The sequence below is a fragment of the Biomphalaria glabrata genome, chromosome 9 (assembly GCF_947242115.1).
Source record: "Biomphalaria glabrata chromosome 9, xgBioGlab47.1, whole genome shotgun sequence".
NCBI classification, from domain to species: domain Eukaryota; kingdom Metazoa; phylum Mollusca; class Gastropoda; family Planorbidae; genus Biomphalaria; species Biomphalaria glabrata.
In genome coordinates, this window is record NC_074719.1 from 18,390,483 (window position 1) to 18,403,032 (window position 12,550).

Sequence of the window (12,550 nt, forward strand, 5' to 3'; positions counted from 1 at the left end):
TGAAAAATATATATACTTAGTACCGGCACTATTATAACAATTGCGGGGCCCTATGTGAAACGAATAGCGCGGAGCCCAGCTTGGGTAGGGATAAGGATACACATTGAAAATCAAGATTTTGTATTAGGAAATTAATTCGACTTTGCATTTTATTCATTTTTTTACAAACTCACAAACTTTACGAGCCTTCGAAGTCATACAGTAGGCCTATATCATCAAAATACTGTATCCTAAATAGATCACGCTCACTAGCCAGAACGGCCAATTGTTCAGTCTATCTTCAATCTATCTTCAATCTATCTATTGTTGATTACTTTGAGGCAAGAAAAGCTTCTTTCACATGATGCCACAGTTACGGGTAGTGTTAAAAATATTCTGAGTGCAACAAAGTAGTTTGGGAAAGCAGTGTATCTTTCATAAGTGGACAGATAAACGGAAATTTCTACCTGGAATTTTCGCTGTATTTGATAAAATATGCCTTAAAGATTCCATTTCATCTGCCAATTCTCGCCTACGTATTTAGGCTGACTTCTCCCCCCCCCCCCCCTTCCCGAAAAAAATTCTGGTTACTCCCATACCTTGTACAATATGTGAATGTGAAGCACAAGGTTCTATCAATATAGGCCTATGTAGAAGCATGATTTTTTCACGTTATAAAAATCAAATTTCAAGTGTCATTTAGTAATACCTAATATTTTTTAAAAGATCGTGAAGTAAATTGTTCCTATAGCTAACCATGCTTGCTACCTACTAGTAGAAATGCATTATGTTAGGTAAACCCTGTTTTCGTCACATTATCAAACTTAGCATCAGGATTTTGAGGATATGTAGGCCTATGATTCGACCCACCTCAAATGGCATTTAATTTGGGGGCCGGATAGAAATGCCTCGGCCTATTTTTGACACCCAGTCCGCTCCTGTCTGGCATGTTTCTAACTCTGCTACTATAATATCACGTGATCTTGCACAGTCTCTAGTAGACTCACTACCCCATTTTAAAGACGATTGGAATACCCATGGGCCACATCAGCAGGTACCCACTGCAAAACTGAAAGTTATTAATATTACTTAATAATACAATTAATGGGGTAAAATTGTTTCCATGTTCTTAGTAGTGGTCCTAGTGTCTAAAAAATGCATAAAACGTGTTAGTGTTCTTAGTTCTACAAAAGACCTTACTATGGATTGGAAAGATTGAAACTCAGACGCTTAGACAAACATACAATGATACATACACACAAACAATTACTTAGTCGACGAAGTCATATGATTTTTGTTATCACCATTGCTTTCAGCTAGATTAAGGAAAGTCACTGTTTCGGTATATCTGGGTTTGAAGCAACCTATAGTAGTCTCCCTTTAAGCTTGTCACCACATCCCTCCATTCAGATTTCTCCTGGGCCTTTCGTCTCCATGTCCTAACCCCAAGCTGTTACAAGTCGTGTTTTTTTTAAATAAAAAACTAACAGGATTTCGTGATAGTCCTTTCAAAACCGATATTGGCTCTAGATCTATGTGTTGTTGTCAAGCCAAATTTAAATGTATTTGCCTTTTACTTTGAAAAAATAATTATAACTGTCAAACCAGATTTTCCCCATATGGCCAATGAGCTAGTAGTTCTTTTCTCAGCGATATCAATCAACTGTGTGGGTGCTACGAAAATCATTAGAGACATTTTGAATATCAGCTGTCCATGCATGTTCCTGGCTGGTTCCAGGTTCCATGAAGTTCTGACTTGAATAGAGGTATTGTAAAAATGAAAAAGTGATTTATTCAGGATGGTCAGACGTTAGTGTTAAGTCAAGTTCATTTCGCTTAAGACGTTTTACTAGCCCTATAGTATGCCCAAGGCTATATTTGTATAGCTTAATTAAGAACAGCACAAAATACAGCAAATAACTGATTATTGTAAATGAACCTACAAACTTTCGTATAACAAGAAAAACATTTAAAAAACATATTTTAAAAAAGACAAGACCTTCATTATTAAATGTCAAATATAATTTTAAAAAAAAAACAATAATTAAAAAATTAATTTTAAAATGTTTTGGTTCAATTAGGGTATCCTTAACAGCGTCATCTTCTAGAAAATATACATTTTCTGATTCGGCCAGCAAGGAAGGTAGGCTATTTGGGCAATTATTTATTGGTATGCTCATATGGACATCTAGATCTAACACTAGACCCAAAGTTCTGATTTAGAATCTAGATGTAATCAATAGGCCTATTAGATTTACGTAAAAATATAAGTAATTCTTATGAATTTTAATTAAATTGAAGCAACTTTAAATTCACTCAGTTATCGCATTTACGATTATATGGCTGACTACGCCATGTTGGCTCTAGACCTAGATATAGTATCCAGCCAAATTTACATATATATTTTTTTTTTTACTTTGAAAAATTATAACAGTCATACTAGATTTTTTCCTGTGTGGCCAACTGTTACATCAACTGTTTAATATCTAGGAAAATCGTAAGAGTCGTTTTGAGATCAGCTGTCCGCCCACCTACCCTGGTTCCGTGAAGGAGTGACTTACATGGAGGTATTATAAAAAAAAATCCTTCAATATAATTTTTTTTTTGTTTATACATTATTAGTGCCGTATTAAATAAATATTAATTCAAATAATGGTTTTAATTCTTCAATGAAATATGACGTCTTACTAAATCTTGAGGCTTCTTTTAACTTTTCTTTTTTTTTTTTTTTTCAGAATACATAAGTTACATTTGTTACAATATGTTTGATAACGTTGGTTACTTACCTTTGGATCATTCATCGATGTACACGGACTCTCTGACTATGTTCTCGGTAAAAGACTCACGTTACATCAACGTGACCAGGACACGGTGATGTTGATGAGGGTATCACAGTATGCAGCACACACACACACACAGAGAAAGCTAAAATCCTCCTTCATCCATGCACATTTGACAGAGCGCATGGCTTATTGATTGTTAGATATTCTAATAGTCTATCTTTGTTTTCTTTACGACATCAAAGTAATCTTATCCATATATCAAACTTAACAATTCTAATTCTTCACTATTTTCGTTCCTGCAGAACTTAATTGCTAATTTCTTAGACTGTGTGGATACATTTTTTCAGTACGTGGTGGCTGAGTAATAAAACACTAGACTTCCGAAACGCGGGAGCTTGAGTTCAAACCCTGGTGAAGACTTAGATTTTTAGCTTTGGGATTTTTAAGTGGTCCCTGAGTCGGCGTGAGTCCAGCCAACTCGAAGTGGTTCAGCCAACTCGAAGTGATCCAGCCAACTCGAAGTGGTCCAGCCAACTCGAAGTGATCCAGCCAACTCGAAGTGGTCCAGCCAACTCGAAGTGATCCAGCCAACTCGAAGTGATCCAGCCAACTCGAAGTGATCCAGCCAACTCGAAGAGATCCAGCCATTTTCGAAGTGATCCAGCCAACTCGAAGTGATCCAGCCAACTCGAAGTGGTCCAGCCAACTCGAAGTGATCCAGCCAACTCGAAGTGATCCAGCCAACTCGAATGGATACTTTACACGTTGGGGAAGTAAATAGGTTTGGTCGTTGTGCTGGCCACATGACACCCTCGGTAATCCATAGAAATATATAAGCTTTACATCGCCTGCCGCCATAGATCACAAGGTCTGAAAGGAGTAACTTTATTCGCAGTGGCGGCGCAAGACCCAAATTTAGTTTGTTCAATGTTGTAGTTTGCGAGACCCTCTTGTGAAACAAACTTATATATATTTTAAACAATAAAACACTTGCAACTGTCATATTTTATTTATCAAAATGACATTTAAGAGAAACTAAATAAAAAGAATCAAAGAAACAAGCTTTCTGCTTCTAGCCTTTCTGAACTCCAGTATAAGAATTTAGTCATTTTTGTTGCAAACTAAGACTATAGATAGAAAAAAAAAAAACAACTGCCCAATACATCACTGTACATGTACTCATGTAGGCACTCTTTCATAACTATTATTACTTTTAATTTTGAAAAGCTTCTCTCATTGGATCTGTAGGCCTACCTACAGGCTAGCCTACAGGTATTGTTAAAGTATTTAATAGCAGTGAAACATTCAAATTAATTAACAGTGGTAAAACATTGAGACTATTTAATAGCGATAATACATTAAACAAAATTAGAACGATAGGCTAATGTAGACTCTAAATATTAGTATTAATTTCTCAAGGTAGCCTATTTTTTTCTTGTAGGCCTAAATAGCCTATATTTGAAAAGCTGATTAACATCATTAATAAAATCGGTTTAATTAGGGATCAAGTTTTGTAATTGTTTACAGAATCAGTAATGTTAGAAGTCACTGCTCTCACTCATTCGACTATTTCCACTTTTGGATTACTTTCTTAGCTCAGAGAGAAAACCAAAATATTAGCAGAAATGTTTAATCCCTATGGCTTATTAGAGAAATAATCAAATTATTTCAGACCTTGCGATCTATAGGGCAGATGATTAAAGGTGATCTGTTTCTGTGACCCACGGTTAACGAGGGTATCATGTGGCCAGCACAACGACCAACCTCCTTTACTTTTCCCCAACTAATATCACATACCCCTTAGAGCTGGATGGACTCAAAGGCGCCAGGATTCGAACCTGGAAACCCGGTTCGGAAGCCAAGCGCTTTACCGCTCATGAAATATGCACACATATTCAAAAACATTGCATTAAATAGACGTTTGCAGAATGGTATAATTTGACATGTGATAACATCTCAAACCACAGATATGATAATTTCTAAATTGACCTTTTGTGTAAAAGCTAATAGCAATCACTGAATGTCACTAGGGTCCATGTCCATCCTGCCTACTACGCTTTTTGTTCTGTTGATCTCCTGCATGCCTAGCCCTCACTGCCTTTCTGTTCCCACCCATGTATGTTCCAGTTCAGAGCCTGCTTTGTATTATTTTCCATTGTTCACCGCATTATCTAACCGATACAGCCCCATTTGCGCCTTTTGATTTTTGGCTACATTGGTGTGTGTTGGGCTAATTATCATAGAATGTTATTAGAGATTTTGTTTGGCCATTTTGCATCCAGTACATGAAGTTAACATTTGTTGGTGAATGCCTTGAGATTGCCTGCGTTGCTGTCTGGTACTCTAACCGTCCTCTCCATGCTTCTGCGCGAGGCTTTTGGAAACGTATGGCCGTAGGCTATTGCCCACGTCGCCTAAGCCTTGCGCCGTGTCTGTTTACTCACTTCACTTATCTCTTACACAACACCATGTAATTCAAGTTATTGTCTTATCTCTTGTATATATTATATTATACACTAAACAGATTAAACAAACTCATTATGCTGTAAATGCTCTTTTAAAACGAGTTTATTTATGACCCGGTAAATACTGCATTCCTCGTTAATCTTCGGACTCGAAGACAAGCCTTATTATGAGCTTCATCTGTAATTTATATCTCTTTATTTAAGCCTATATTTCCTTCCATTAAATCTTGAAGCGCGGGTGCGAATGAATTGCTTTCTGAATGAGATGGCGTCAAGGAAGAATGACGTAAGAAATGCATGACCACAAATAATTTTGTTTATTCAGATCTTTTTAAAAAAAAAATTGATTTATCTTAATTCTTAACTGCAAAGTTGGTTGTGTATTTATTTATTATTTTTTTAAGTTAGACTTAACATTATGCTATTTTGAATAGTATTGCAATAATATTTGTATAACTTATTGCGTTGCAGTTATTTTCTATCAATACTTGTCGATAGTTTCTCTATATGTTATAATTAAGAATGACTTAAGAGGACAATTCTGTTTGCAAAAACAGTGACTATTGTATCACACTATATAAAAAAAACTTGCTGATTACTAAATAACCTTATTTTTCTTTACCAATGTTATGGATTGCATGTAATCTGTAACTCATGTAACCGTGAGAAAAATGGGATTGATGGTTTGGTAATGTAGGCTGGATAGTTTCTGATGAAATCCTGAGGTGGTATGTCGTAGTTAGAGTTGTGGGCATTGAAGAGACCAAATTAAAAACTCGTTATCATTAGTTCTTTTATTTTAAATACAGAAATAAACTAATCAATCCTTGTTGAAATGTAGGCCTATTTCTTTTCACTAATTATTATCTTTGTACATTTAGATGGATAGGCCCAGGGCCGGTCCTACAGTTTGCGGGGCCCAATGCCAAACGGATTGCGCGGGGCCTTGTCTGGGGAAGGATAATGAGTGAAAATAAAGGTTTTTTTTTGTTAGAAAAAAAATTCGTCTTTGCATTTTATTCATATTTTACTAAGTGCAAAATCACGATCAAATTAACTTTACGAGCCATCAACAATAGAAGGTAGATTTCCAACATAAAGCCGATAAACATTCAGATCTGCCTTTTAGATTTACTATCGACTAGCAAAATATCGCTTTTGATTTTTTTTTAAACAGATCGAGATAGATTTAGATCTATATTTAAAAGCCATTGACTATTACAGTAAATTAAGTATTGGACCTGACTGTATTGGTTAAAATTCGTCCTTAATATTCGCCCTATTATTTTTATTAAATGAAAGCTCATAATGCCGTTTTTTTTTATCACGAGTAGGGTTGGTTTTTTCCATATTGAATGACACACCAAGATTACAATTTTGTCTATTTTTCGAAACATGTTTTGAGTTTTCAGAATATTTTAATAATTTCAAGAAATTTTCATGACCCTAACCGTGTTATAAGTTAATATGGTTTAATATAATAATTTACAACTAGAGTTAGCGCGGGGCCTATGAAAGTGCGGTGCCCACTGCGGCCGCATAGGTTGCAGTGCCCTAAGGCCGGCCCTGGATAGGTCTACATAACAAACGGCAGAGTTTTAATTCGATATTAGTTGTTTTTAAGTGTACTGATTGTATTTGAAGAGTTAAAATAACAATATTATTTGCAACATGAACTAAATGTTGACTATGTCTTTATGAATATCAAGAAAAGTTCAGATACAGAATGTTTACCATGACACCAAAACGACAACTTAATAAATTGTTTAATGTCTAAAATTATTCAACAAGCTCAACCTACTTTATCGAAACTAGGGATTTAAGAAACAAACTCATAGGTTGGAAAAAAAGTTATTTACTTGACACTCTCTGTCTCTTTATTTCTCTCTCTCTCTCTCTCTCTCTCTCTAATTCTTCCTCTCTCTCCCTCAATTTATCTCTCTCTTTCTTTCTTTGTATTTATCTATGAAGGCATTTGTTGATCACTTTATAAAAGTTGGTGACTTCTGACGTCCTATTTTCAAACAATTTAGCCTACTCCCAACTCAAAACTTCAAAGGACATTATCTGCCTGGTTCAATTGGACTATTTCAATCGATGCAACATTAACTAATCCAATCCTACTAGTCGTTCTTTATTGACCACACGTAAACAATCTGTAATTGAATCTAGTCATTGATTTAGCACTTAGGTGATTCTCCCAGAACCTGAAACAGAGTCATTTATAAAGCCAATGTTTTCCTGATCATAGGCCATGATAATGATATAACAAAGACTACCCTGAAGGGATACTTAAACAAACAAGATATCTTGTTTTATATTAATCAAATACAATTATTGTGTAGTTTACACAGAATGTCAATCATAGTTATTAACATAAAGAAACTATAATCAATAAATTCCTTAAACAAACAAGATATCTTGTTTTATATTAATCAAATACAATTATTGTGTAGTTTACACAGAATGACAATCGTACTTATTAATATAATCAATAAATTACGAATTATGTTCTGTTTCCCTACTTAATATATCTAATTAGTATTGACCTTCTTAAGTCAAATAAGTTTATCGCGTGCGGCATTAGCGAAACGTTTTATTTGAATCCCCTTCCAAGTCCAATCCTCTAGCCTGTAGTTCTATAAGTTTCATGAAGTTCTGAGCAGGGAGGCAAAGACTTATTCCACACGTTCAAGCATAGGAGTTTCAATTGAGATGGACATACTGGACTGTTATTAATGTCATACTATAACAATATAGTAAACCTCAGAGTAAATGTACAGCTTAATGTTTTCAACTTACAACATCGTTCCGCTTTGGTCTTACAGATGTCGCGGGATATGTTGCAGATATTCTGATACTAAGTGTGAAATATTGTTACTCGTAACACTTTCTTGTTTTGTTACTTTTACTTTAGACGTTGTTTGTTTTTCCGTTGCCATATTTTTGAGAGACATGCAAGTTCTCATGGCTGCTTGATTGGTCAGCAATTTCACTAGGTGAAAAAAAAATCCGTTTCTCATTTTCTAAATGGTGTGGACCAACATTTCCTTTTAATGTCATCGTGCTCTATAACATCTCTTCAAACTCTCCCTTTTTTCTTACGCATGTCAATTTTCTTGTTTTTCGTAGAGATTCCCTGGGACTGTCGCTGGTTGGAGAATGGAAGAGATTCTAGACTCACAATTTTAAACTTAAACGACACATTTGATAACGTTTTAAATATGTGTTTATTAGCAATATAGTTTAGAAATTTTCAGTTAATCTAAAAACACTTGATACAATAAATAAATATATTGGCATTTTTCAAAAGATAGATATTGGAGATAGTTGGGTTTTTTTTAAGTTCAATGGTATTTACCTAGACTAAATATCTAGACTAAGGTCATAAGACTTATTAACAAACATAAGAGAGTTAACAAACACTTCAAAGACAAAAGAACAAGAGATTTCAGTACTATAAGCCAACCAAAAAAAATCTGTTTAACTTTTTCCCCACGACATTAATAACTTCTGTGATAAAAGAACAGTTTCAAAGTAGTGCTATGCCTCAGTTGAACCAAACTTTTTCTTATCCAGCTGTAACTGTCCCGGTGGAGACTATAATAAAAATACTCGATTGGGAAATGTTTGCACTTGTTCACAATGGGATAGTGTGTACGGCCCTTGGACTGTTTGGTCTGGTGGCTAACGTCATTAATATTCTCGTGTTCTTCAAGCAAGGTTTGAACAATTCCATGAACATCTCTTTCTTCTCTATGTCCGTGGCGGACATTATTCATATCTTGGCGGTAGAGTGGGCCAACGTCTGTTTCAACCCATACATCGACAAACTGGAGGCGCCAATAGTGTTTACTGACCTGTACTACTTTACAGGAGGGTGGGTCAACGGCTGCGCCTGCCGCATCACGCTCTATCACCGCCGAGAGGTGCCTGAGCATTGTCTACCCCTTGAAGATCAAGACGATGATAACCACGCGAAGGATGGTGGTCATCATCGTGGCAGTGGACCTCATGCACGTCTTGACTCTGGTTCCAGAGTACGTGACAGTCACTCTGACGTGGCGCTTCTTCCCAAGCAGAAACAGAACACTGCTTAGTCTGGGCATCAGAGACGGTTCCGCAAAAGGCGTCACCTTCCTTCTGCATTTTATTTTGGCTTTCCTCGGTCAGGTGCTGGTCATCATCTTCACAGCCATACTGACCCTTCACCTGAAACGCCAAACGTCGTGGCGACAAACTGTGACGAAGGAGATAGTCAAAAAGAACAAGAAATCTTTTTCTTCTCGAGACAAAAAGTCTATGATTCTCGTTGTGGTCATCGCCAGCGTTCTGATCGTCTGCTACAGTCCTTCCATCTTGTGCCTGGTCAATTTCATCTTGCCGGAATTTTACGTGGGAGGAAAGCTATTTCCGCTGTTTCGCGACGCTTGGGCCTTCGCCTACTTGTTCGCCATCCTTAACTCGGGAATCAACGTTTTCATTTTTTACAATGTAAGCACTAACTACAAGAACACCTTCAAACAATTTTTTCGCTGTTTAATAACAGTCACTTCAGTAGCTGTCAACAATGCTCAATTCTGTTTTAAAGTTAAGAATACTCATGAAAAGATAACTCCGAGGTTTTGTCGGGAGACAATTCTAAGAAATAATTATGCTTAAAGCCCTTCACCTGCTACGTAATACGCACATTTTCTTGACACTAACGAAAATTTACTTCCTTTATTACATACTGCAACATTGAAAATCATCCCTCACAAAAGTAATGGTAGATCTATAAATTTACAATTAGTGTTGAAGCTGAAGTGAACTCGAGTCTTGAGGTGTATTCCAATGTTGTTTTCAGAGTTTCTGTTTGTTTTATTTGATAGGTTTCACACTTTTAAAAAAAAAACTGAAGATTATGAAGTCCTAGCCCAGGGAACGCAACGAGAAGTTCTAATAATGATTAATAAAACACTAAACTTGTTTCTACTATTTCTTTCAATAGTCTATAGTGTAGTGTATATAGTGTTTACATTTCCCCGAACAACGGTAAAAAGTGTTCACAATTTTTACTTTTTCATGAATGTATATTACAAACTAACCATTGCTGCCCCAATGGTCCCGGGTTCAAACCCTGGCCACAGCCATCCTCTGTCTCTTGTGGAAGCTTAGACTAGTACATTCGAAAAAAATTCAGATCTCTAGATCTGTTAACAATGGACGTACACCATGGATTTGGCTATGATGATGATGAGAACGAAGACCTTCAGAAAACTTTGGATACTCTGTATGACGTAACGTACAGTGAGATGGCCGGGACTGACAATCAATCATAACTACAAAAAAAAAAAAAAAAAAAATGGCGTAAATTGATTTTTAAAGAAGTCTTTTTATTATTTGATAATTTTGTATTCAAATTTGTTGTAAAAATGTATGGAAATTGTATTCTTCGTCACATTAAAATTGTATTTGTTAATTATATCTATTTGTTCGCTAACTTTGATGAAAATACATTTTAAGCAACATTTTATTGAAAGAATTCCTATGTATCGAATACAGTGAAGGCCTACTTCCGTTTTAAATAGATCTGTATTAGAATTAATTGGAGTAACTTAAGTAACAGATATTACAATTGATCACAGTAAGATAGGTAAGTGAAACAGATTTAAAACTGCTGGGTTATAGGCCACAAACCATGACTAGTAGAGGGATCAGAAATGTTTTTCTCATGCTTGTAATTGTGCTGATATTTGTACCCGTGTTGTATTTGTATTGTAGCGAGACCAATCGTTAAAGAATACCTCAACACTGACCTGCAACGTCAAAACCTGTGGGCAGTTTAGACCAATGGCTCGTTGCCATGCAGTACAGACCTGTGAGGTGGCAACGAGCTATTGGTCTAAACTGCCCACAGGTTGTGACGTTGCAAGTCAATGTTGAGGTATTCTTTAACGATTGGTTTCGATTGTAGTTAGTCGTGACATGTCTGGGACTGTGTTATTGTGTGCATAAACTCTCAGTCGCGTTTGATTGGAGTAAAAGCTTGTTTATAAAGTTAAGAATTGATTCGGTGTATTTCAACTACAATCTACAACAGTATTTCCCAGGGGTCTACAAAGACTTCCAAGGGGTCTACGAAAGTGAAAAAGTAAATTGGGGGTCTATGAGATGGGCACGGGGGTCTATGATAATGAATCTCATTTCAGCAGGTCATGACTTGAATTTTGATATCCCATTAATGGAATTATTTTATCCCCACATTTATGATTGGTTTCTTACTAAATGCTGGAATGAAAAATTGTTGTATTTAATTTAATAACTAAATAGCTTAATATTGTCATGTTGTAAGTTTAACAAGAAGAAAGGTAAACTGTACAGCGTTAAGTATTTCAAATTGGACTTCATTCTTCCTTGTCAAACAAACGAGTGTTTATGTGACTTTTTATGACGTTATAAACCAATTAAGATGGAGTATCATTTGAGACGATGCCACCCTGATGAAAAAATAAATGCTTGAAAAGCTTTCGAACACTCAATGATAAAGTTTAGAATAGACCCACAAAATCCCGATCGACATCATAAGTTATAACAGTAAAAGCTTCTTTTTCTTCGTACTTGGAGTGCTTATTATGTTGGAGTGTTTAGATAACTAGACCAATAATTGATTATTATGTTGGAGTGTTTAGATAACTAGACCAATATCTGATTATTATGTTAGAGTGTTAAGATGACTAGACCAGTATCTGAGATGTGGCACAGTAGTGTCCAGATAAAGCAGCTCTTCAAAGAATTTCTCTTCTATGGTGAAGTTTTGGGGTCAGAGTCTATTCGAGCCTTTTGATGAAAAATACAGTTTTTAAGGACATACAAAGCATTCTCCTGTGAGGTTCTACAAGGGCTAATTTCACTGGTCCAAATTTTCAGCTTCATGAAAATGTGTTGTCTCATTTTGTTGTGTCTGGTTCTTATGTGAAAAATTAGTCGTTGGTCGTATCGTGATAGTTTATAATAGGTGTCGTCCTTCTTGCTATTCGGATGAGAGCTTGTCCTTTTTTCATTTTTTTCTATTCACTATTAGTCTCTTTATTGTATTTGTTCTCCCACATTTGCAATTTTTACAACCTTCTCATTCTCTTCTATTTCAATATGTGCTGGTATCCATTATAGAACAGTTGTTTTGATGTTGTTGTTGAGCTTTGTAAGTGCTGTACTGAGTAGTTTCACAAAGTAGGAATTTGAGTTTTCCAAGTTTTGTAGGACTGTTTTTGCATCAGTCAGGAAGACAATCTTACTGTTTTGCAAACTTGGGTGATCTGCTAGTGTGGTAGCTGCTAGTTC

At 35.8% G+C, this 12,550-nt stretch overlaps 1 protein-coding gene across 1 annotated transcript; it reads left to right on the forward strand.

The window, feature by feature from the left end:
• Positions 1-9,193: 9,193 nt before the first annotated feature.
• LOC106070494 (P2Y purinoceptor 8-like) lies at positions 9,194-9,889 on the forward strand. Its single transcript, XM_013230415.2, has one exon. It carries the CDS (start codon positions 9,194-9,196, stop codon positions 9,887-9,889), a length of 696 nt encoding a protein of 231 aa, XP_013085869.2.
• The last annotated feature ends 2,661 nt before the right edge of the window (positions 9,890-12,550 follow it).

Excerpts from the sequence above, each read along its gene's own strand:
- LOC106070494 (XM_013230415.2), top strand. The coding sequence starts at position 9,194 with ATGATAACCACGCGAAGGATGGTGGTCATCATCGTGGCAGTGGACCTC.